The sequence below is a fragment of the Scophthalmus maximus genome, chromosome 16 (assembly GCF_022379125.1).
Source record: "Scophthalmus maximus strain ysfricsl-2021 chromosome 16, ASM2237912v1, whole genome shotgun sequence".
NCBI classification, from domain to species: domain Eukaryota; kingdom Metazoa; phylum Chordata; class Actinopteri; order Pleuronectiformes; family Scophthalmidae; genus Scophthalmus; species Scophthalmus maximus.
In genome coordinates, this window is record NC_061530.1 from 14,715,051 (window position 1) to 14,742,137 (window position 27,087).

At 45.8% G+C, this 27,087-nt stretch overlaps 1 protein-coding gene across 9 annotated transcripts in view; it reads right to left on the reverse strand.

The window, feature by feature from the left end:
* LOC118287987 (zinc finger MIZ domain-containing protein 1-like) overlaps positions 1 to 27,087 on the reverse strand; it is a 133,887-nt gene that overhangs the window by 18,109 nt on the left and 88,691 nt on the right. For 6 of the 9 annotated variants that reach the window (XM_047327778.1, XM_047327782.1, XM_047327781.1 and 3 more), the window contains 3 exons: positions 17,458 to 17,577; positions 11,829 to 11,942; positions 8,453 to 8,558 (listed from right to left, as the gene is read on the reverse strand). In XM_047327778.1, coding sequence (XP_047183734.1) covers positions 8,453 to 8,558; positions 11,829 to 11,942; positions 17,458 to 17,526 — 289 coding nt within the window. In that variant the 5' untranslated portion in view covers positions 17,527 to 17,577. Of the gene's footprint in view, positions 1 to 2,500; positions 2,618 to 8,452; positions 8,559 to 11,828; positions 11,943 to 12,527; positions 12,757 to 17,457; positions 17,578 to 27,087 lie in introns of those variants that run through there. The other 3 variants (XM_047327784.1, XM_047327783.1, XM_035613713.2) reach the window with 3 other exon arrangements.

Below are 27,087 nucleotides of genomic sequence, written 5' to 3' on the forward strand. Positions count from 1 at the left end.
GACTAATTAAGTTCTATTAATGGGACTTCATGCCCCTTTAATGTGCCACCACTGGAAATCACTTACAGGAGCGTCTCTCTAAAAGCATCTTTTCACTGCCTTGTGCAGCAGACAGTGCAAACAACACGTGTACAAAGACCTTTACTCCCTGTCTGCAGAAGGTAGTTAGATCAAGTGAGGCTCTTTCCACGGCTCGACGCTCTGACATCTACTTTTCAGCAATGGTATTGATCTTAGATTAAGATCAAATAACAGAGCTCCCACTGACGTCTTCTTCCTTTTGACCGCTGTCGATTGCCACTCTTGAGACTTTCAATGTAGAACAACAAGGAGGCAGAGGCGCTTGTAGCAATCTCACAACTTGGTGGGGGGAAAAAAATACAGATACAGATACAGAGAAGTGATTCATTAAAAATGACAAAACAACAGTAAAGAATTGTTGTAATTGTTGACACAACGTCGGTTGCAAAACGTCTCTTGTCTTTGCATGTTGGGAACTGTCCCTCAGACACATTTTAGGAGGAAAAAAAAAGAGCAATTGCCCAAACTGGTACTTAACTGCAAAGCTAAACGAAATCCCTGTCAGGGAGGAGAAAAAGGAAAAGCGAATACCAAGGAAACCAACATCACCAGAATATGATTCTCAAGTGAGATAAGTCGGAGAAATCTTTTGTTTTCTGAAAAGGTTGCGGTGAGCTGTGGTGCGCTCGGATTCAAGGGTGAACCGAAGTCAAAGTGGAATAAATTGTCAGAATAAATTAAAATCTTTCTTCTCTCTTAGTCATTGGTCTGTAAAGTCACTGTGACCTAACGACGTGAGCTTGGGTTGGAGATTTTAGGTGAAAGAGTGAAACATACTCAGCACACGGACAAACGATGCAGAATAGTGTTTTTTTTTGCTCCGACTCCGTGTCATCATTAAAATCCTACTGCTGTGAATGATAGAGCGAGCACACGGACATATAGTCCTTGATACTCATATCTTAACATAGACTTGTGGTAGCAGTATTCATCAACTAAACAGGTGCATGTTAGCATCTTAATGCTGTAAATTAAAAAATAAAAAAAACAATAAACTCAGCAGAGGACAAGATGACCACAAGCAACACTGAATGACTCAACTAAAAGCAGTGAATTCCTACATGGGGGGGGGGGATCTGTGCGTGTCTCTGCAGTGAGCCTGGCTGGTTGTGCTGTGTGGCACCAAGGGGAGTGGGTGTGATAAACTGCCAAGAGTCTCACGGAAAACGCCGCCTCAAGTAGGTCAGCGCAACTCGGAGAGATAATCAAGGCCATTTTGACCCCTTCTGTGTGAGCTGTAAGTGGGTCAAACGCAGCAGTCAGCTGTTGCAGCTCCATCACGCGGGGCACTGCGAGGCACTCGTCATACTGTCAGACCCCATTCCGGTAGTTTAAGACATGGCAGGGCGCCCGCCCGCACCTAGCAATGCAGGAGTCAACCCCCTGTCTGACGCCTCCCCGGGGACGAAATAATATGAAGTTCCTCTCAGCGGCGGCGGCGTCCCTTTGTGACACTGAATACACCCCCTGCAAACACACTCTCCTTTAACTCCTGTCTCCTCCTCTTGACAGCTTACAGCCTCGCAGCTACGTCCTATTCACTGTGGCACCGACCCCCCCCCCCCCCACCCCCCCGCCCCCCGTCTAAAATGCCACCCGCATTTCAACCAGGCTAACTCCAGCAATGTTCTCGCTCGTTGCTCACTCTCCACTTCACAGGAAAAAGAAAAGGGGGACCTGTGCGTAGAAAGACTTTGGAGCATGAATCTGCAACAGCAGAACAAAGGGCGATACCGGGCCGCCTTAATCTCTGCACTAGTGAAGCCAGCAGCTATTTTAAAGCTCTTTCCCTGTGTCTCTCTATCCCTCCCACCTTCCTCTCTTCTCTCTAACATTCCCCCCCCCCCCCCCCTGTTTCCCTCGGTGTCTCAGGGCAGCAGCTTCTCTCCGCTTTCCTCTCCTCTCTCCCTGCGTGTCCAGTGACTGACTGCACAATACGCATCAATTATTCATGACTGCTCTCTCTGTTTTGCAGGCAAAACCAATCACAGATGGAGTCATTGCTAATGGGCTCCTGCTGTACTTGCCACCGGCTTCTTTGCACTCAAGCAACAAATACCCCAGAGACAATGAGAGGGAAAACAGGGATAAGCTGTTAAAAAAAAAGAGAGAGAGAGAGAGAGAGAGAGAGAGAGAAAAAAAGGAAACTTCACACAGCACTAACAGCTATGAGGAAAAAAGAGGAGGACACACGAGTGTGGTCAAAGAAGAAGAAAGGTAGGTTCAGTCACAAATAATTTAGCAATATTGGGAGCCGGCTTCTGCAGCAGTAAAGGGTTAAAGACAGAGAGGGGGGGTGGGGGGTGGGGGGGGAGGGGGTGGGGGTTGGGGGCATGGGGGGGAGAGGGGGAGAGAGAGAGTGGGTGAGAGGACAGGCAGAGAGGCAGAGAGAGAGAGAACCAAATGCTTATCTCCTCACCTCGGATGTATGCAGCTGTTATTGATGTATCTTCTTTTTCTGTCTAGTGATCCATTGCTTGCTCTCCCAATACACACATCACACAGAAGCAGCCACAGCCACTTCGCCAGAAGGGAGAGAGGGAGGGGAGGAGGGGAGGGGAGGGGAGGAGAGGAGGGAAAAAAAATGCAGGCAGCTCACATTTCAAACTTGCAAAGGGGGGTGGTGCCTAATGTGCTAGACAGCCTGTATCTTGGCCCGGGTCCAGAGCAACGAGTAAAAAAGACGCCTCAATCAATTCAGTCAAAGCTACATTTGAGATGTTGTGCACCGCAGGTCCTGCAGAGGTGCGACGGTAGACGGCGGCTCAGGTGGGTACATGAAGCGGTGATTTCAGCCCCATCGAAACCTTGTCTTTGCATACAGTCGACTTAATCCATCAAACTACTCATTGTAATTAAGGGGCATGGAGGACGGGGAGGAGAGGGAGGGAGGGGGAGCAGGGAGGCTGGGTATTGTGGCTCCTCCATGTGCAGAGGCTTGGAATCTGAGAGGGGGGGGACCAATTAGACCACATTTGTCTATCAGCTCACACGAGCCCGAGTCAGCTCTTGGATAAATAATTACACACCTATAAAACATGTAAACTGCGGGTAGACACACACCACCTGAGGCAGTCGGCAGCATCCACTGTCATCCGCAAATAAAAAACACTTGCACTCTGCGGCAGCCAGTCAACTCAGGTGTTAAATTAGTGCAACTCATTTGTGGCTAAAATACAACAATAAGCACTTAATTAAGAGGCAGAATGTAAATTGATTTTAATATGCAAAACATCCGCTGCACAGTAAATGAAGAGAGTGGCTGGAGATGCCAGCAATCACCTCCTGCTGCCACAGACCCAATACTTGGTACAAGTGGAAGGAGGAAGGACAGACGAGCCGAACGGCTCTTATCTCTTGGTCTTTCCTGTCCGTGTTTGCTCTCCTGGAATTTACTATCAGCCTTGAGCGCGCTTGGGCGACTTACAGCTCTGCAACCCCACTGCGAGTTAACACATCTATCATGGCTGGCTCAAAGACTGTTCGTGTGCAGTGATTATATGGCGTAAAACAAAGGAATTGTGGACACAGTGCAGCTTCTGTGACACTCAAATCTCTCTACGAATCAGGTGCCCATGCTCAGTAAGACTTTAACCCCGTGAACTCCGGCGTTTCCGAGTTTAGAAACTCACGGTGTGCAGGTAACTGTATTATTTTCCTTCTGGTGTGGACCCAAAAGTCTGAAGATAACAGTGAAATGTTGTAAAAAATATTGCAGCTCGGGTTAGAATAAAGTAACTTCATTAAAATGTTGCTGTATTTTTCAAATTTTCGAAAAAAGTTCAAGGAGCAACGTTAAGTAGGAAATCAGGATTCAGCGGTTTAATTGAATGAATCGCGTATATCAACTCATTTGATTTAGAAAATCTATTTTTGAGGAGGATACATAGGGATTATTATGTATGAATTATGTATGAAGCTCCACTAAAGAAGACGCAGACTCAACAAGACTAAATACAGTTATACATTTATGCAGTAGATTGGATCTACTGCAGCAGAAACCAACTCCGTCTTAAATCTACCCTGAGATCTGATTAACTAATGCGTGTTTATTTCTTAAACACAGTCATCAGTTTAATCCAACTACCGCTTACAGTCACACAAGGTCCAGGCCACCAACAGTGTTTTTAGACTCGGCGTTATTCTCTATTTAGTAAAAAAGCCACGGCTAAACCATATGTTGAAGTTCACCAGGAGAAGAGACAAAACATTTTGGTGTGGAAAGCTCTGGGAAGAAAAATTACAGCCTGCAGATCTCAGTGTGTGCGTGCGTGCGTGTGTGCGTGTGTGTGTGTGTGTGTGTGTGTGTGTGTGTGTGTGTGTAGTAGAATCTGCGACCTCTCCACAGCTCAGTGGCAACATATCTGACCTCTGCGTCATGAGCACCACTTCACTGGAAGGCTTGGTAAAAGCTGCTGTATGATCAGCACTTCAGGCTGCAGCTTAGACAAAATGTACATCATATTTGCACGCTAGCTTTTAGAGTTTTATGGAAAACTTGGAAAATGCTCATCTTAAGCAACACCATCTTATTCTTCCCCTTTTTTTGAACATGCTCTGCCTCACAAACCAATTGCAGAAGGTTATTCAACTGTTCAACTGCATCTTTGCCAACCATTATGATGAATAATGATCAATGGATTTTCCATAGTATGAAGCAGGTGGTCACACTACAAACGCAAAACAAACACAACATCCCCGCCTACGCGGGCTCACTCACGCTCCTTCGTATTTGAAATTGTTGAAAAATTGAGAAACCAACTTCTGAAATCTCCTAAAACTCCCAACGGCAAAACAGCTAAACACATGCTGACACTTCCGACTACAACGGCCATTGTCTGCTGTTTGAACTGGGCTCTGCGTGTGTGAAACAAGCGTAAAGACGACCGGGTCTGACAGAGTGCGAGCCGAAGCCCAACTAATTATGTGCTGAATAGCTTCAGTTTAGCCTGTGGTCTGTTACACGAGAGAGTGAACGGCTCGAGGAGCTGAAAAACTCCGACTGCTAACCCCCCCCCCCCAATTTAGAAGTTGGTGCTTCCTTTCACTCTTTAGAGCTGAGGAATTCCAAGAGCTTGCTGAAGCGCAAAACAATTGGGAATGTGTTACTCGGACCCTAGAAGTATTTTGTCGACGCCGTAGAGCCAGAGTGAGCCACTGCGGCCGAGCACGGAGGGGGTGTGACGCTGGATGAAAAAGGCCTTGTAATGTAACCCTGTGATGGACACAGAGGGGAGGATGATGAGTTTATCCACACCGGGGCGAGTGATCTCCGCGCCCGGATGCCGCCGCCACAGCACTATACGCGTGAGGCTCTGCCCTGCGGTAAGACGGTCCCAAGTAATCGCGGATTAATAGAGCAGGCTAATCTCATTCACAAAGAGGTCACTACTGGCAGACAGACGCCCCTCCCCCAGGTCTGCCTCGGCACTGAGGGCCGCTTACAAAAAGGCAGGAGGACTACAACCGGCCAAAACCCTAAGTAAATCAATTAAAGAGATCACTACTGAGTGTGTGTGGAGTTTTCTATTTCCACGCTGCTGGAGAGGCATTTAATACAACAACATCATTAACACACAACAAGCATCTCATGTCCAAAGTGCTCACTTTGCTGAAATCCAGATACGTATGCTGACTGATACAATCAATAGGCTGCAATAATGAAGTTTTTCCTCAGGAAAAAAATAAACGTGTCATTAGGATCCGGGGTCTATTTCTTTGGGTTTTGCACTTCTAAGCTTTTTCTCAGAAATAAAACTAATACATTAAACTGTTGGGAACATTTCACGATGAACCAATTTGCCAAAGCTACAACCTGTTTCAGCTGTAAGTTGACTGTGAACATTGATTTCCTTCTCCTGCAGCTCCGCCCCCAGCACAATTTCCCCCCATGTTCAGCGGAGGAATTCGGATGACATAACAGAAACGTAACAGTTCCACCGCGCCGCGTGTCAGAGCCAAGACACGTTAGGCCCGGTTAAAATGGGACACCAAATCTGATTTACTTATTAGCGCTCATCCATTGGCCTAATGTCCTCTGTGGCAGAGCGCCCCGCTCACAACCACCAGAACTCGACCTTTTCCCTTTTCCCCACTGCCACTTCTTTCAACCTAGATTTTCAGAGCAGATTACAAGACGCATGGCGTGACTGAATGGGCCAGTGATTGTGAGAGTGGAGATTTGGCTTCAAATGCTCCTTGGAGACTTTTTCTGCTACGAAGACTCCTTGGGTTTGGCCCCTTTGTTAGCAGAGATAAGGAACAAATATAAGGTGGTGTATTTTCTTTCTGTCTTTATCAACAACATTAAAAAAAAAAGCCTATAAGGAACAAATGGTGGACTGTCACACTGTTTTGACAAACAAAGCTGAGAGTTTCAGATCTGAGCAGACACATCAGCTTGAGCGAAATCTGTGAGATTTGTCTGAATGAATTATCATTGGAATAACATTATGCCGTATTTAATCAAACATGAAATTCACCAATGTACACAGACCTAATCTAGCATGTCAGATTTGTCTTGGCTCTTTAAGGCTCTCAAAAGTCTCCCCAGTGAACGGCAGACACTGACCCGTCTGTCTCTGTGGTTGGATGGCTGACCTGCTGCCGCCATTCTCGGCCCCCATCATGTGACTCGCTCCCTACCCTGTCGCTCGGCAACGGCCCCGCTGGATGTCGGGGAGCGGGTCTTGCCCCTGGGGCCCTGGGGGAGTGTCGTTTAGGAGCCATCTCCCTTGGCGGCCAGAGCGGGCTTTCTCTCCGTCTTAACAACATCCTCGACTTGGGCCTCCACACACAGCTTCACAGAAGAATACCACTGCAGTGGCTTCCACTGACCCCCATCTCTCCATTTACAGGCCTCCAGTCTCATAATATTTATGCATATGCAGGTACATAATTGTCCATGAAATGCACTTTGGGATGCTGCCTAGATTTGAGTACTTGCTGCTTTCCAACTGACTGCTGTTACAGGAAATTATTTAGACAGAGAATCAATTGGCAATCTTATCTAAGCCCACAAAGTAGGGCCTGCGATTTGATTTAGGATTAAGTAGAATTAGAACATTTGGCGGTGTAAGTTAATTGCAGGCAAGAGAACGATTTGCCTGCTGTGGCTGACACAAGAGTGACACTGCATGATTTGAAGCCTCATATAACAAAATATAAAACCTTGAACTCCATAAATCAGAAAAAAACACAAGTGAAAATTCAAACAATATGTGACCCAGACTTTTATGTTCAGGTCGATTTAAGGCGGCTCAGCATAGAGGCTAGGCGCACAGAAGCAGTTGCACATCCCCGTTTTCTTCGTAACCCAAGACAGGTGGAGACCACCAATCAAAACAACTGAAGAAGAGCACAAAATATTCCTCTTATCTTCTGAGCTGCTGACAGCCAATACATCTTCATTCCTGCTGCAACTCAGCACACTCTTTGTGCCAGCTCGATGACAACATTTAGCAGTCCACATCTGTCCCAATAATCTATCATTGTACCGAGATGACGGAGATGTATGAAAACTGGAACTCATCACCCTGCTGTGTGGACTTTCCTTTGTCTAAATCAATGGAGAAACAAATAAAGATGTAGTTCTCTGTTTTGTGAACAAGTTTTGAAGTGAGATGTGACATGAAGAAGTGAGAGTTTATGCAGATATTGTAGTGCTGTGTTCACACCGGACGCAATGTACATTTTTCGCGCCCGGCCACGAAACAAATAGCAACTCGTGTCGAAGAGCTTGTGGTGCCCACATACAGAGGCAATAGTTTTATCTTCAATTTCTGATACAACGTCAGGACATTTGACGACGGTGACGCAGGGAGGATCTCAACGCTAATTGGCTTCCGTGACAATGCGTCGCACAAATATTTCGCTCAAGTTCAAATATTTCAACTAGAGCGAATGAAGCGTTACGCCATTCACATTGCCTGATCCATCTTCGCAATGACTTTGTATGTAATCTACTTGCGCGAATAATTGCCGTCGCGTCTGGTGTGAACACAGCATTAGGAGGTAATGCTTAATATTCAGTGATGGTGAGAAAGGAAAAGGTATTTAGCACTGCCATTTTTGTTGCAAACCAAGAAAGAATAAAGATGGTTGGACTGTTTAGCACTGACAGCGTAATTGAACACCATCATTGCAAGAAAGTTGAAATATGAGACATGAAGTCAAACATGCAAATGACCATTTGAAATGCCTTCGTGAACAGTTTGGTGTACTTGTCCAGAGCATCAGCATCTTCTACAGTCTAGTGGCAAAGGGTGGGTATCATGAATAGCTGCCAAAAATGAAGTCTGGAACTTTGAGCCCGGACAGGCCAGCATGGCCAGATGGCCTGAGATGGTGGTGGAGAAAACTCTGGTCTTACCTGCTGATTTTGGAGTGAACTTGTCCCTGTTGGCAGCACAAACCGCCAGGAGCCGATAACCCAGGTCCAAGTCGTAGCCCTGCTGCGCTGCTACTCGGCTGACCACCTGAACACAATGACAATGTGCAGCACTCAGTATAGGCTAATATGTTACGTTGAAGAGGACATAACTATAGTGGTGAGTCTTTTCATAAAAGGTTTTTTGGAGATGTTGTGAACTCAGCTGTTATCTTAATTCCCTTATTAACGAGGGAAAGGTCACAAAAATGACAACTCCATTAACAGCTTAACAAAAATAGTGGCAGCTAAAAAGTGTTCACCTGTTCCAAGGGTGCACGATACTTTAAATGTGTGATTTAATTTTCCAGAACAAAAAAATGATGTTTAAACATCTGAATATGCCTCTGCTGAGTTATAGGTATCATGTCAAAAATGGGAAATTTGAGAAGCTAAACCAAAGAAATGCATTCATCTCTTGCGTGGGCCTCTGTAACGCTCCGTTGTCTGGTCTTCCCTAAAAGACCGCTCTTAGATCTTTAGCAGTCACTCATCTGGGAGAACCTCGGGTCAGAACTGAACAGGGTGAAGCTACTTTGGTAAATTCATCAAACGACTGAGCATTTTGTCTTCCCCCCCAAAATTCAAAGTTACATAAGGGAGAGATTTTGCAGCACCCAAGATCCATTTGAACTCAAAGGATAAAGTCACTACAAGTTTATCGCTTCCATATGAGTCGGTGGACAGAAAGATGAGAGGGAAATGTGGCCTCCAGTGCATCGATGCCCACTGAGAGGAAACATTAAGAGAAACATCCACATGCCATAGGAGGTGATGTAAATCACCCTTATGTGGCACACGTTGCTTTGATTTACCATCGCCATTATCCTCTCAAAGAGACCCCCTTAAATTGTTTTTGACCTTCAGGACATACTGAGGCCTGGACTAACGGGCCTCACTACAGACAGATTCTTCTCCCTGCCTGGCTTTTCATAGCCGCAATCCTGCTGTCACACTCTGAAGTTCAAGACAAGCCCTGAGGTAGTACAGCTGAACCTCACTGCCTGCACCATATCATTATCTTCTGTAAGTATAGTCTTGACGTGACACCAAAACAGTGTGTGTATATATCTGGTCTTTATTTATAGGAATTCCCCATTAAGAGGAAGATATACGAGTACAGGCTGCCTAATTAGAATCTAAATTCGTGAGGGACATTTTGCTAAATGGTAATTCCAGTGTAAGGACTTACAACAAGCTGTTCTAATTTCAGGACTTAAATGGTACACTGCCAGTGGAGTCGTTTTTGATTGTCTACCATGAGGCCAACACGTGCCTTTACATTCAACAACTTATTTATTTGACAAATAGAATCAACTGAATTTGCACGGCAAAGCTTTTAAGGTCAGCTATACTGAATAGTTAATCTTAGTAAGATGCAAAAAAAACAATATATAAATAACTTTACTTTAACTACATTAAGGCTGTTACCATTGGCCAGGCAGTTAGCATGTTAGACATGTTAGTTGTCTATTTATTCCGCTTAATTTAAAAACTAATATCAAAAATTATATATTCAGTCATCTTATTTACAGTTGATGATGATGAAAGTCTTGTCAGAAAATTGTGGAATTTTTTGGAAACACCGAAGCCACCTTGTTTTCTATTAGCAGATATATGGTGACATCCATGTAACATGCTCAGACTTCTATCGGTTATTTATCAGCTATAGCAAAAAAAATATCAAGACCAGTGACCTTGAAACAAACTGAATCATTTCATGCAAATTGGTGCTTGTAAATTAATTAATTTGCGTAGGAATTAATTATTTATGTGACTTAATGATCTGCCCTTTTTGCAGTTTTGTTTGGTATCATAGCAAATTTATCTTGATGGCACATTTAGTTGTTTTAGAAGATCATTTTTTCTCTCGCTGTGTCTGATATCAAGAATACTGATGTTGAGGCATCACTGAGATACAAACAAGCTAAAGTGTTTGCCTTTATAGACGGAGACCGGGTAATTTCACAACACACCAGCAAATCCTTGTGCTCCAATTGTTAGTGTGCTTCAGGCTAAGGTCTATACAAACCCTGCACTAAAAGGAAAAGCCTTGAGATTTTCACAGCAAAGAAACAAATTGAATTGGCGAAATGAAGGAAAAGCCACCTGCTGCAGCACATTAGAGCAACAATCACTGGAGAGAGATGTGTCGCTGTGGTTTCACTGAGGTGCTTGGGTACAAATCTCTCGGGTCCCGTCGCCTGGTGTAGCCACGCTTGCTCAGCGGGGGTTTCAAATCGCAGCCAATAGGAGCTGCATGTATCTCTTATCTACTGCTGGAGGCAATATGAAAATGTTAAATGTGGCCCAGGCAAGGTGACAGGTGAGTGACACACCAATCCATTGTGCGGCTGACTGTCAGCTCTGCCTGTTGGCCTGAAGTCAGAGCGGATAATAATTCCTCCATTTAGTACGTCTCCTGTCCTCCACAGAATTTTTTTATTCGAGGAATACCCATTTAAAACACACACACACACACACACACACACACACACACACACACACACACACACACACACACACACACCACAAAAAAATTTAAATGAAGTTTGTACAGACATTTTCATACTGTTGTGAATCAAAGACGACATGTGTTGTTGTCCTTAACTAAAGAGCGAGTTATATAAGCTTTCCAGGGCCACCTTTCAACCCCACAGGGGGGTGGTTTGAGACGCAAAAGAGAGTTCTGGTGGGGTATTCTTTTGAACATACCCTGAACTTGAGCATCGTATTTACACATTTACCTCTTCTGACAGTTAAGTGCAACGCTGTAGACAAACAGCTCTGCCATCTGTGTCTGATTAAATCTGGTAAAACTATACAAACCCTCTTGCGAATTACTCAGATGCATGTTTCCATTTTGGCCAAGATCTTCTTTGTTTACAGTATACATCCCCCCCCCCCCCAATGTCATGGGATACTACTTATTCAATTAATCAAAAGCCCCCAGACATTTAAGTAGGGGAATTAAGGGCTTTGAAACTGTATTTCCTTGTAAGCACTGATTGCTTTGTGGTTTGAGGACGTTATTGCACTTGTCCTTTTCGAGTTCCAGTGTGCCGATTTCATGTGCCACGGCACAAACTGTAACTGAAGTCACTAAAAGGTGACTAAATCCCAGCAGTTTCCGTCGGCTGAGATGCTTTTTTATTTTCCAGTGACCTCAGTGAAGAACAGGCTGCTAAACATTAGTTCTCTTGTATCCCTGAGGGAGTTATGGAAAGAGCCATTGCGGCAGTTGTTTTAGCAGCCCTCTCCTTGTCCTTGAACCTTTGCGCAGGGGGCTGCAGAGAGAGGGTCGTGACTTGCAACTTACCGTTAGGCATCCCATCAGGCTTTGCTCAAAGGGACGCTGGAAGGCTCGGGGGTCGCCACACCAGTCCAGCAGCTCAGTCGCTGCTGTTTGGAAATTTGCTGGATTTTGTAAGTGCTGAAAGGAAAACAACAACAACAAAAAAAAGAGAACATGAGTCCAGAAACATTCAAAGGTCATAAGAAAACAGAATACAGATATTGTGAGATATACTGTATAAAAGGTTCTGGATAATTTGGCTTGGGTTTTAACTTTCAATGTAGATATGGAGGATAAGGCTGGACTATATGCTTAGTTTTGCTACCTATCTTAATCTGGATAAGAGAGGGACATTTGATGAATAGAGAGTGATAGAGGGCCTTAAAAGAAAACAGCATTATATGACCAGATTTCCCAAACGTTGCTCATCACACTGCAGATTACGTGTGCGGTAGGTGTAAAGTATCAATGCTCTGGACTGAAGGGCTATGTCCCTGTCAGACTCACGCCTCCTCCTCCCTCTCCGCAGGTTTGTGTCGCTATGCCTTGCCACTGAGTGCAATAAATCTCCTTGTGTGGCTGCATGAATAGCAGAGGAAGCCCTTATTTCACCAGCCGGCCCTGAGCTGTGCTGTGACTTTATCTGACAACAGGCTCCTTGACCTACAGGCACCTCTTTATGGCATTCATTCCCCAACTGGAGCCAGCAGCCCACTCACTAACCCTGTTGTGTGCCTCGCCTCGCTGTAGAACAGCACAGGAAAACTGAAAAATAGACCTCTCCCGCTCGCCACGTCGGACTCACTGTTGGTCACTGATCTTCCCTAAAAGCTTTCAACGCTCCGTATGAATCACGTCTAGAAGAGCAGACACACCACCTCCACTCTGCAGTAATCTGTTGCCTTTGGAGAGATTATACACACAAGCCTTTGTAGTGCACTTGTATAAATCAGGCACAAATGGCCTCCCACTCCATGGCATCAAAGGTAAATAGAGAGGTTTGTCAGTTTAAAGGAATGGCTGCCTTCTTTACACATCTGTGTGCTTTGATTTCACTGTGAGGGAATAAAGGAGAAGAAGTGACAGCGGTACCATCACCGCCTTGCAGTGCTTTTTTCTTGTTTGCTCTTTAGGGGGCAGCAGAGGTCAGGATTTGGTGAGGCGGCTTTCATATCAATTTACAAAGCCAGTGTTCGACAAGGGCGGGATGAAACCAGTCTTGTTTATTTTACGCTCTGTCCGAGACTGTTTCTCACTCGCCCGACGCGTCTTTGTTGGGGGAGACTTGGATGAGACGTGGCGGTGCTGCTGAGCGTGTTAATTCTACTGGTGGATAAAGTCTCCTGGAGAAAAACAGACATCCACAGATGCTAAATTTAGATGAGTCTGGAAGCTAGACAACACACAAAATCAGCGCACCAAGGATGGAAAGGGGGATGAGGGGTGTTTAAAGAGGCGAGAGGAAAAAAAAAACGCCAACACCACTTGCGCTTGAGGTGATTACTGTTCTTTGCACTCAGAACAATTGGTCCCACCAGTGTGGCTGTCACAGGGAGAGCCTGGCACTGTCATGCCACAGATGTTCCCCCTTCTCTGGCCAAAACCCACCAATCAAACCTAAACTAGTGGCCAAGAGAGCCCTCACTCCCCCCTATCCTCGTCCCCTGAGTCAGAATGATCCTCCAACATTTACACTCCAGTTAAAGCTCGGCCCAGTTCGAGGGAAACAAAGACGGACGCGACTCTCAGTGTCCTGAGAATACAGCTTTCTTCAGATACAATCATGCTCTGCAGTCACGTCTGGAAACAACTTGATCTGCACATCTGCAGCTAAACTGAATGTGACAGCGCACGCGATCTGGCAAAGAATCCCCTTCTCTTTAAGAATCACAGCTTTCCGTTTTGGCTGCTGCTGTTCTACTTTCACCGACGCCCCAGAGCACTAAAAACATATTAATGGAGACAATCAACCCAGTAGAGGACACAGTGGCAGACGAAAACAGCTGCAAAGCCAGTGCAGCAGTGCAGAGAGGGGCGTCTTCCAGTTAATCTTGAAATATTGACACTTACAGTTTGAGGAAGTGCTCCTGCAGCGAAAGGAGAGTTCACAGTTTCCGCCAAAGCCCTGTACGTATCACTCTGAGTGGAGAGACAGCAAACCGACTTCCCCACACCGAGAGGAAAAATACTGTCTCTGAAATAGATACCAGCAGTATCACAGAACCCATCTTCCCCAAAGTGTTCACAACGGTGCAATTCTAGGGAGGCGAGCGGAAAACAAACCGCCACTGAGGAACTATGTTTTGGCAGTGAAATCAGATAACCGTTTTTTTATTTATATGTATCCCTTTTAAACATCTTCGTTTGTTTGGAGGTTAAAGAAGTGAACATATTTATTTTGCTGTATCACATTTAAAAAGTTACAGATAGTGTATCTTTCCTTGGGGTATTTAGCACCACTTTCACCCTGCATGAGGAAACAAATGGTGCTGTTTACCTTTTCCAAATATCGTCATAGTGTAATAGGTTCCCGGAGACTGAGGTAAGACCATCAAGTGTTTGTTCTGTTCAAATTACAGCCCCAAACTCAAAGATACGCTCCTAGCATTTTTGCTTTATGAATTACTAAAATTATAAATCAGTTATCAAAATTGTTGTTGAATACATTTCTGCGTGTTGATAGTTGAGACTAATCCACTAATTTGTTCAGGACAATATGGGCAAAATTATTTCATAAACTGAAATCAAAACAGACATTGAATCATGCAGGAGTTGTCAAGGGGCCATGCGGTGTCTCTATTTAGCTACTTTTTAAACACTAATGTCAAATAATTCCGAAGTAAACAAATATTTGAGGTATTTTTTTTGATGGAAAGATGACCTAATTTTCAAAGTTTATGAAGAGATTTGTGAAGTTATTATATATTTTTTTTAAATCACAATACTGCAATTTCAAAAGATGGGCGATTTAAAAATTACCACCGTAATGATTCCTGATTTAACTTTCAACCCGTGATTCAATCAGGCCGCCGGATTCCAATTTCCTCCACTTTATCATCGTGCTTAGCGGTAATTTATCATTTGAGCAACAAAATCAATTTGTTCCCCTGTCCGCCGCGCTGGCTGCGAGTATTCAGACAGACATGTCACATCTTCCCAGAAAACAACAACACAATGGAGGAGCCTTCATTTATATTCCTGCTCCATGTCCGCGCTGCCTTTTGAGATGCCAAATTTCCGCGTGTGCACACTTTCAATTAAAGCAAACAGCTGGATTGGTTTACAATATTTTCTTAATTATTTTAATGGCTTGGATATTGGACAATGGGGAGCAGGGGGAGAAGATAGTGAGTTAATTGTTCTGATCTCCCCTGATGATCATCTTTGTGTGCGGGGAGGAGAATAGACGGCCGGCTGAATGGGCTCACTGCAAGTCTAATTGGCAGGACATAAATGGCATTTATTATGCGGGTCTTCCAAACCCCGATTGTCTGCGGCACAAAGCTGCCTCTATTAGCAGGGTGCTGGCTCTTACTGGTTAGTTTGAAATGACCCGGCGCTTAACCATTTATTAGATGGACTGGAGGCCTCCTTGTATGCCATGGATCTCTCTAATTGCCATGTTTGCCCATGTGCTGCACCCTCGGCCGCTAACATTGGAATGTGTTTTGTTAATTTTTTGCGCCTTGTGGGGTTAATACATTTAACCTGGTGACAAGTGTTTAAAACTTTTGTATTTCTTGTGAACTTCCTTTAATATGACCAATCAGCAATCAGCAAAACAGTGGTTTCATGGAATCCAATGCCAGCTCCCATATGACTACAATATCTACTATCTGTGAAGAAGGAAACCAGATTGAAGACAGGGAGTGTTTGCCTCTCTTACCATCTTATTACTTAAGAACGTCAGAGTACGTCTCAACACACAGAGGCTTCCCTCTGTTTGCTCCTCAAACTCTTGGCCCGTCTATCTGCCTCGCCGTGTCTCTTTCTCTGTAATAGCGGGGAACTCCCCGCCGAGGGTTAAACAATTTGCCACGTCCGCACTTGTGCCTAAGTGCAAGCCACGGACACTTTCCCCGAGGCCTTCTGATGTGCTTTTCAGGAGGTGGACCTCAGCACAGAGCCCAGAAAACAAAACGGGGAGTCAGTTCAGAGAAGAGATCAAAGGCAGGGCCCCGTAGCCCGGGGTTACGCAAGTATGTCTGTTTAATTCTGCCAGAGATTCGTTCCTGCCGTAAATGGTGGCGAGAGGGGAACAAAAGGACTCGCTGGGAGTCAGCGGCGGTGGTTTGGAGAAAAGAAGGGTGATGAATGGGGAGGGATGGAGGGAGAGGAGGGGGGGGGGGGCTTCGCTCTTTGACCCCAGTCAGAAACCTGAGTCACACCACAGGTCTGATAATAGGACCAAACAGATTAGTCAAACAGGAAGGAGGGGACACATTCAGGCCGTGGCTGTGGAGTGTGTGGACAAGCACACCTTTCTCACAACACAAAGTAATGAAACAAATAGTGAAAACATCACATCCATGAAAACCATCAATGACAACAAAGACCTGTTCAAGCTGGATGGCTGCTCAAAGGGCTTAAGATCACTTAAGACAAACTAAATTTAAAAGAGGAAATCACCAACACTAAGATTTAGAATATCCTTTGGTTATATTGAATGAACTCATTTATAGTTCATGCAGTGAACTTGAATCTGACGCCACAGTCACATGGACCCTCTCGCACCATTGCACTGCACGTCGTCGGCCAATGCTCTGCTCGCTCTCCTGTGCTACGGACCGTTCATGTTCAAGGACCCGTCACCACCCGGGCATCCACCTGTGAGCCCTGGGTCCATGCTCTCCTTGTGGGGGTAAGTTATTATCATCACTCCCCACACCCTGCTGCGCAGGTTCACTGTGGGGAGTGACAAGGTCAGAGCCTCGATGCCAAACATCAACACTGTACATAATCTATGTTTATATAACAATACATCCTATGGTTGACTGACCTCACGTCAAAGTAGGAATCCTAAGGTCGGTTTTCCGCAGGGCAAAAAAGGACATGGTTCCATTAAATGACTGAATATTATTATTTATGGTTTCTTTCAGAGATGAGATGATTGGTTTGTTCACCTCTGCTATTTTAACATTGTACTGTAGCTGTTCGAGGTGAATCATTGTACTGTTTGGATGTTTAAACAACATCCATGCAGCATACTTTTACTCTGCAGGGAAAGTTTGTAGTGTATTTTTTGAAAGATTATTATTATTATATTATTAATATTTACTCTACAAATATAATACAAATACATTATCATCAAGCTACAATACTACTCATACATTTCAGTTCTTCTCATAACACAAACCCTTGACTATATAAACTGAATGTACAGGGTAATTAACTACAGATGAGATTCATATTTCCCTCCTGAGAGATGTAAATGGAGTTTTTATTTCAAGATTTTACTTTACAAAACTGTAAATGTAAATGTGTAAAGTGTAAATGTAGTTTGTTTTGTTCTACTTCTGTATAAACGATATCACATGTAATAGGAAGCATACATTTGCCTTATTTAAATTATATGTCAACACCGTTACCTAAAGGCAAATATAAAGGTTAAAAACTTGGTAAATCAGACAACTGACTGACAAAAAAGTCTCACCTGTTTGATACACAGCAGACGGTCATTGGTCTGCTGTATGTGTCTGTCCATCGACGGAATAGAGTTCATGATGATTGTCCCTCTTTGGCCTCTACCTGCCAGCCATTAAACCGGAGCGTCCTGCAACAGAAACACAGACACGTGTTAAAGCTCGCCTCTTTCCGGGGAACCTGCCAATCCCCTCACCACCAGGATATTGCAGTTAGTGTGTCTATACGCATGTGTGTGTGTGTGTGTGTGTTGCTGTGATCTGAGCAGGGAGATATTGATTTGGCAGGTGACAAGCACCTCAGAGAGCCCGAAGGATGACATTTCTCTCCGCTCCTCCTGACACCCTTAACAAGGCCTGGCGGTTTCCCCCCCGAACGCCGCCACACACCTTCCGAGAGAGGACACACCGGACAACTTAGAGAAGATGTCTGACCGTGTTTAAAGCACCTTGGGGTGAGAAAATGACCAGAGACGGAGGGGACACACAGACACACTGTGACAACTTGTGTAGGGCCTCACTGTCTGTCAGCGTTACCTGAAAACTACAAGAAAAATTCCACCCAGGCCTGTGAGAACATTAACTTGGCATGTGGTTCGCTGTTTACCTTACTTAACCATTATGTAATCTGTGGTTAACAATTATCTGTACCCTGGGCCCAGACATGCTCTACATCCCCCCCCCCCCCCCCCATTGCTCTCCAGCAACGTAAGAGTTCCTCTAACAAAACCCCTTACATCGCACTATTGATTTTGGACCAGCAGCTTATGGAAAACCTCTTTCTCTTTTTTTTCTCCTTCTTTTTTCTCCAGAGGAATGGTTTTTCACGGAAGGCAAACAATGGGGGCTGTGGTCTGACATGCTACACAGCATTATCACAAGTTAAAAAAGTATTACAAGCTACATTAAAGGTTATCAATTTTGCCCCGGGGGAGGGAGGTGGGTCTGATTTAATGTTGCGTTCAGCGTCGAATAAATATCAGTCGGCTGTAACTCATGGTGACCTGCGGCTTCAAGTGGAGGGGTGGAGTGGTGGTTTGAAACCCCTCCATCTTCACCCGTCTTCTCCCTGCCACACTCCCCCTCCATCTCACCCTGTCTCAATCTTTCCCCTTGCGCTACTGCAGGGGCATCTTTTCCTGGAGCACATCGTCTCACTCTCTCATTCTCAAACACCCCCCCACATCACTCAGACCCCTCCCACCCCCACACCATCTTTCTCCATTACCGTTACACAGTGAGAAATTTCATTGCACAAAGTACCGGTGAGATGAGGAAAAGAGAGAGCGAGAGGCGGCAGCATGCTGCACCACACAGATAATACTCACTTAGGGGTCTCTTGCTGGATTTAACGGCGGGGCCAGTAATCTACTCCACTAGACAGCTAAAGAGCTTTTACGCTACCTTTTGGAGCTGCTCATGCCTTTACTTGAGTGGAGAGAAGGGCACACTAGTGCATTCCTCCCCATAAATTAAAAAGCTCATTAAAAAAAAAAGAGGGCGAAAGAGACGTCGGACGGCAGCTTTTTCCCAATCTGACTCTCCTTGCAGATACTTGTTTGTTGGTGTGTGTGAAGTCTCGCACGTAGGAACGCTTTTGAAACTCGAGGGAGGTCTGGCTTGTAAGTTGATCACCTTTCATGAAAATAATGAAAACAAAGCCTCACCCTGTGCATGAATATACCTCCATGCAGAGACTATTTTTCATACACCGCCTGTGAAGCTGCTGCAACACTCCCCTCGTCCCCTCTCTCTGTGCCAGCTGACACTGAGCTGGTCCTTGGTGTGGGTGGCCCTGTACCATTGTGCCCCTCAGTCACCAGCAGGTGTCTCCCTGGCCCTTCAAAGGCCTGGCTAGTGGCATGAAGAAGGCGGAGCGGTGTTGCTTTAAGCCTTTACAAGCTCTACAAATCCTCAGCTGCTGCTTCCTAACAGGGCCCACTCAGCCCGGCACTGCCTGTCTGACCTTGTGGTTATTGATGAGCGAGTCGACCTGCTCCCTCCGTCTCTCCTCACTCCTGCCCTTCCCTTGCCTTCGCTCGCTCTCTCTCTCCCTCTTTTCTCCCTCGATGTCATTTCTCTTACCTCCAGCATTGAGTTAAAATAAGGGGAAAGAAAAAGGCTGGGCTGCCATTCACCTCCCCGGCTTTTTTCTCTCTCCCCCTGCTAAACACGCACAAGCACAAGCACAAGCACACACACACACACACACACACACACACACACACACACACACACACAGACTCTTACAATATTTCTGACCTCCACACACTGTCTACTTACTTAAAAAGATCATTTTCAGTATGACATGACAGTTTGGGAGTAATTAAATTTCAGATATTCACTGGTACTAATCAAACACAAGCTCTTTGTTACAGCTTTAATTACTAACAAGAGCCAAATTAAAGATTAAACCCGCAACGCTGTGGAGATATGACAACAGATGCAATTATGAGCCTGCCCCTATTTACTCGCTTCTATCTTACAGATGTTATCATTTATTACTTTCTCTGCACCATTACCTTATATGAACTTATCTGCCTTGATTAAGCCAGTTACCCCAGAAATCCCGCTCCGCGCCTTCCAGTGTGTGAGGCGAAACCGGCATTGCTTGAGCTTAATTTACTGCAAATTGCACGGCAGGCGTTACACAACAAGTTGAGAGCTGTGGATTCCTGCACAACAAAAGACACATGGGGGAGAGTGGAGGTGGGAGGGATGGAGGGAGACCCGCTTGCCTTCCCTATTCAAGGGGGAGCTAAAATACATGTATTGAGTGGGAGCTGTAATAAAACGAAGCGGGTGAGGAGATGCAGGCTGGGAACAAATATGAAAGGCAGTGGAGTATGGCGGCAAGGCGATGGAGCACCACCGGAGGATTGGATGAAATTATCTCTTTATAATCAGGGGGCTTCTGCATGGCTGCCTCCTCCATTGCCCAGTGACAGATGAGGCCTACCTCTTCAAATGGGCTTTTCACAGTGCTATCAGTCCACCTCTAGGGTAAAACAATGTTTTTCTTCCCCCCCCCCTGCACCACTACTTTAAAGGCTTTGTTTCCACGCGGCACCCCACCGAGGACAGGACCATCTCCCATCAGGCAGGGTCCATGTTTGTCTCATTACGTGTTCATGTTACATAAGTGTACCTTTGGAAAAGGGGCTGCAGATTTAATTAGATGACAAAACAGTGCCACGGCTGGGACTGGAGGATGGTGATGCTAAGTAATGTCGAGTGAAGACACTTAAGCACAACATTATCTCCGGTAAGTAAGAGGGATCGCTTTTTTGAACTGTCACATTTGCACAGTTTGGAATATAAACATTATTTCAGACGCCAAAAAAGACAACAACAACAAACCAGCCCCGCAACTTCAAAGAGAGCTTCTCGCCTGTTAATGTAACGTAGACGAGTTGTGTGCCTCGGCTCGGCAGGATGAAAACAGTCTGAGGGGGAGAGGAGTAGACAATGATTAGCTTTATCCCACCATCACAGCAGAACAAATGGATCATGAACCCTCGCCGCTTTACACAGTCTCTCAGCTGAGCTGTCAGCTCGCAGGGAAGTGGTAAACAGATTTAATTTATTCATATAAATGGCTTGTGAACCAAAACAGTCAGGCCACTCTGGGGCTGAGCACAGTGTCGTTTACAGATATCTCGAGTTCATTACAACCTGGCTCTTTTTTTTCTCTGTCCAACAGGTTATTAATATCGATGATGATACCAAAAACTATGAATTATTTAGGACGTTTAAAGATCCCCTTCTGATATGTTTTAATTAATACACTATTAAAAATACTCTCAATCTACAATTGGTTTAATCATCTCTTAATTTTCAGAACAAAAATATCTGCTCCCCATTGAAAAAAATCACAGAATCTGCAGATTCTTTTTTACTATGAGGTCTATTCTTATTGCACGGGAAATTTGAAAAAATTAAAGTCGCAGAAAGTCATGGAAATCATTCTCACGTTCAAATCCAATTTCAGGAGAAAAAGAAACGTTCCTGCACTCAGCACATAAATGTTGAGAAACGTCTTCCAAGTCAAACTCAGTGAAGGTCAAGCGTCCGAGTGGAGCAACAAAAAGCTAAAACACATTGTTTCATGGAAGACTTTGAATAAAACAAACTCGTGCACTGAGGGAGTCACATTTGTTGCGGTGAACAATGACATTTCCTGCCTCAAGAGCCATTCATGGACGCACACAAGCGGGGAGTTGGACGGTGCAAGAACTGTAAGAAAGCAAGCTGTGCTGGCCACCATTCAGACCACACACACACACACACACACACACACACACACACACACACACACACACACACACACACACACACACACACACACACACACACACACACACACACACACACACACACACACACACACACACACACACAACACACACACACACACACACACACACACACACACACACACACACACACACACCTTCTCACCTTCCCCTGAGTGCTGGACCGCCATCATGATACCATAACAAACACCCTCAGTCACTCCTAATGTGCTTTACAACAACACTACAGGCAGGGTGTTACACCTCCACAGAGCTGTGTGAAACATCCCCTCCAACTAACACACACACACACACACACACACACACACACACACACACACACACACACACACACACACACACACACACACACACACACACACACACACCTCACTAAGCGAAAGCTTTATGTATCGCTGACACTATTAAAATGGAACAAGGTGGCCTGAGCGGGGAAATCGCCGCCGCTCTTGCACCTTGCGAGGACACATCAAGACGCGACGCTCAAGGTGATCGCGTCCCCGCGTGTCTTCTATTGTAGGTGAATTAGGCAATAAAAGACTAATCTGCGCCATCATTGACTAGGGCTCGGCTGTTTGCAGCACTTGCTTAAGGGCGATAAAGATGAGGCGGGGAGGGAGGGAGGGAGGGAGGAGGAGAGGAGAGGAAGCATCTCTTTACCCTCATGATTTTAATGAGCTTTGATTCCCAGATAGTGTATGTCTTGTTTTCTTCCGACTGTCGGCCGAGGCCGACGTGAAAGCTCCCCTTTAATTATCTCAGCATTGTGGCGACGCCGTTTTTCTTTTTCTTTTTTTTTCTTGCACTGAGGGGAGGGGTATTTAGTTTGGAGAGAGGGCAGCTCTAGGACTCCAGGTGTCTGCCTGGTTCTGCGCCTGGTAAGAGGCCAGACAGGCAGCGGGGACAAAGCTGTGTTTGTTCGACAGAGGAGAAAGCAGAGAGGATGGAAATGTGTACGAATCGGCACCGCTTCCATTGTTGCTTTACAGAATGTGCCATAATCCCCGGCAGGCTCCATCCAGAGCTGGCACGGAGGATAATATGAGCTGCCTCCTGCCTGTCCCACCTCCCTGCTCTACCTCCCCTCCCCTCAGCCCTTCTCCATCACCTCCGCCTCCCTTCCCCCATGTCTCTGCTGCACACACATATGGACACACTGCCACTCAAGTGCACACACACACACACACACACACGGCTCCCCACATGGCTCCTTAACAGGCTTGGGAATGGATTTCTTTTATTTAATGTGGTTTGGTCTGCAGCTCCAGTGGCAACCGTGAGAGAGGGCGGGCTTGCAGTTGTGACACTCACTCACTCTCTCACACACACACACACACACATTCAATCCAAGGAGCCCTGCTGCGTTGGTCGCCGTTCACTGATCTCTCCCTCTTCCCCTCTGTCTTTCTCCATCTCCCATTCTCCCTCTAACTCCCTCTGCTCCTTCTCTCTCTCTCTCAGGCGGACCCACATTCCCTCCCTCCCTCCCTCCCTTCTCCCTTCTTTCCCTTTCTGCCCTCTCACTTATTTTTTCTTCTTCTTGACAGCTCACATAAGCAAGCCTCCTGGATTCCTCCGGGAGCCCCATGTTCAGTACACAGAGATTGTTCAGCCATCAGGCACATCTGCAGCGTGATTAGAAAAGCAAAGGGAGCATGGTGGAGGGCGCAGGAGGGTGGGGTGGTCGCTAAAACCACCACCGCCGCCGCCGCTGCTACAAACACCCCCAGAAGCAAAAGAAGAAGAAAACAGGGGGTCGGAGATCATAGAGGGGCCTAAGCAATATCTCCTCTCTAACCAAGTGTAACGTTTCACCAAGTCTCAGGGGCCGATAGCAATACAAAATTTGAAAAAAGGGAGAAAAAAAGGACAAAGGCAGATTGGGGCCAGTCTCTCTTCACCACCGAGCCCCCACCCACCCTCCAAACCTCCTGGCTCCCGGGGCAAGCACAGCGAGAGGAGATGGACCTATACCACACGCAAGCATGAGGAGCATCACAGTGTTTTTTTCGCCTCCTCCTGTTTGCCCTCTACCGTCTCCTGCAAACAGCGACTCTTTTAATTTCCTTCCAACCTCCCACTAATAGCAGGGGAGGAGGGGCAGAGAGTTCGGGGGGTGGGGGCGAGGTCAATTCCCCTGGGGGGGGGGGGGGCTGGAGGCTGCACAGATGAGCCACATGACTGCGTGCCGCCTCCGAAAGAGCCCCGCTGAAATGCGGAGCAGCGTGGAGCTAACAGCTAGCCGCCTAGCCTCATGCTCTCTGTCCCGGCCTGGTGCTCCATCAGCCTCCCCACATCATCATCATCATCATCACAGGCTTCCGAAAAAATTCCTGGATGATTTTTCGGAAGCCTGTGACGATGAGGATGTTGTGATGATGATGATGATGATGATGATGCTGAAACATCAATCCGAAATGTAAACCTGCAGCTACTGTTGCAATGTGAAGTGTAGTTTGCACTCGGCATCTCCCATCTCCCCTCATCCCTGTGAAACACTTGGTCTTGAGAACTGCCTTTGATTGTGAGCACGGAGGGAAAGTCAAAGAGCCATTTTATTTCCATTCCGGTGAGCGATATTGTTGCTGTGTAGGTGCCGACAGTGCTTCAGACAACTTGTGAGTGAGTGTTTTCTTTTTTTTTCTCCGTCCCCCCCAACACTTTTTCTTTCTGTGCTTCCCTTTTTTTCTTCCTTCTTCTTCTGCCCACTGCCAGTCTCCTGGTTTATTATGCATTCAGCTCGTGTGTCCCTCCTGTGAGTGGCTGTTCATTTTCCACATACCACGCTTAATCCGGCCAGCTAAAAACTTTGAAATAGCGGGAGCCGCAGACGCAGCAGCAGCTACCCAGGAGGAGCCATTATGAGGTCTGGGAGAGAGAGAGGGAGAGAGAGAGAGAGAGAGAGAGAGAGAGAGAGAGAGAGAGAGAGAGAGACTGATAGTGCAGGGGGGGAGTGACAGGCGAGCTGCAAGATACATGGGAAGGAATTCAAAGAAGGCTGAGAGCAGAACATGAGGGTGTGCATGTTTGTGTGTTTGTTACCTTATGCGTGTGTGGTGTGCGGGCGGCGGTGATAAGTTAGGGGTGGTTGTGTGTGTTCCTTGACTCGTGCGTGTGTGTGTGTGTGTGTGTGTGTTTGATGGGGTTATTGGTGTGGGCAGGGGGATGGAGGTCCTCCTTGTCTCCATTGTGCCAGTGGCCTTTGGCCTTTTGTGACTTTGAGTGAATGGGAGGAGAGAGTGAGCGCGAGGGACTTTAAATAGTGCATGAGCTCGACCTGCCCAGACGCTGATGGACAGCAGCAACATGAGCTCTCTCTGTTTCACCCAAGAAGCCTGTGAAGACATACCGCCGAACTGCCAGACCTCGCAATGACCCCACTAATAGTTTTTAAAAATGTCATACGCAGAGTGTCTCGGCAGCAACTCGTGATTATTGTCATTATATATATACATGAATCTATTTTTGTTTTTATCAACCCGCTTTTTTGTTCAAATTAATGTGTGACAATTCTAAGTTCCCACAGCCAAAGATGTCCACAGTGCAAAAATTAACGATATTCAATTCATGATGACAAAAAATAAACAGACAAAAGGCAAGAGTGGGATTATTTCATATTTAGCTTTTAAAGTCCTTCTTCGTGATCTAATTTATCTCTTTGTTTGACTTCATCAGAGTTATCCGTTATTTATCTCTTTGATTTGTGTATTTGTTTTCATAATGGTTCACCGGACCGCTGTTGTTTGGTAAATTTTACCTCATCCCTTTGACCTTTTGTATTGTTGTGATTTTTCTCTGTTTACATTTTGAATTCCTTCTGTTCTGTGTGCTGCAGCCGACTCAGTCAGGATATTCCTGTAAACGAGTGTTTAGTTCAGTGTTTGTGATTTGCTTTATTGGTTGTATTTAACATATTAAAGCAAGAATGTGTGACTTTTAAAATAGGGAATGCCACAGTCTTTCACATCCGAGTGATAAAATACACAATTGTTAAATTCAATACACCCACCAGGTGTACTTGGTCTTATGGTGGCTAATATCAGCCAATATTTAACTTGATTTGGCTGCATAACGGAGTCAGTTGGCTGACTTAGTGACTCGACTTCACTGCAGCAGCCCAATGTTATTGCATATTATCCTGTAATTATCACTTGTGGCCAAAATGTCGTCTCTCTTTGAATGAAAGATCGCGGTGAACGCGACCTTCACTTTGATTCAGCTCCACAACAAGAACCTACGTCTTCTCTCCACAAACACGCATTAGCATCATGAAAACTGGCCACGGCTCCTAGAGATGTATTTATTTTTTTTCATTTCTGCAGATTTTTTGATAACCTCACTGTTTGGACTGATCCTGTGTTACTAACAGCTTGCTAGTATCTGCAGCCATCCGTCCCTCCGGGGAGAAGCCTCTCGTTCCGCAAATGTGCTCAATTAAAAAGAGCAGAGTGCTAAGAAAGGGGCAGCGAGGGGCCATTCCCTGTGCCTGTTTGATCTGGATTTTCCTAATTGGTCAATGACAACACATTACCAGACACGCGGACGCTTGATCCGCCAAAGAGGAGGCTTTTGAATGCGGCGCTTCTGCCTCTCTTCCCTCCCCTTCCCCCATACGCCACCGCCATGCTACAAACCCCACCGTGACAAGGCGCACTGTGTCTGTGTCCAAGTGTGTCTGTATGTAAAGGAGGGGTGGGGGTCTGCTCTGTGGGACGGGGGCTGATTTAGAGGTTAGACAGAACAGGCTGCTGTAAATCTGTGTCACAAATCTTCCTCATGAGGCTGTAAGGAGGGGTGGAGTGGGGTGGGGTGGGGTTGACACACAGGCATGTGATGAATCCCATGCAACAGACAGACCTCCACCTCCCCTCCTTAGGCCTCTGCCCGGGTCCACGCTGCGCCACTTGCACTCTAATTTGCCAGAGATTGTGGGCTGCCATGTTTTGATTGCCTCTGTGTAAATGAATCGGGAAGCCTCTCATCTCGTGCGCGGCTGCGATGAATGCCAATGTGTCTGGGGAGGAAGAGGAGATTCTCCAGGGGAGAAGACTTAGCAGAGTCCTCAATCAAACACAGAAGACATTTATTCAATATATATTTTGTGCACATCTTTCCTAGATACCGTAACCCTAACCCTTAGTGGAGGCATCCTGAAGCCCCGGCCCTCTTTGACAAGTCACTATGGCATTTAAGAAAAGAAAAAGTCCAGCCAAAGAGCATGGAAGCAGTCTCAGTGATGCAGACCACATGTTTGTAGAACAGGACGTCTCATTTTATATAATCTTACAGGCGGCTAAAAATAGCATCGAATGAATATTGAATGCT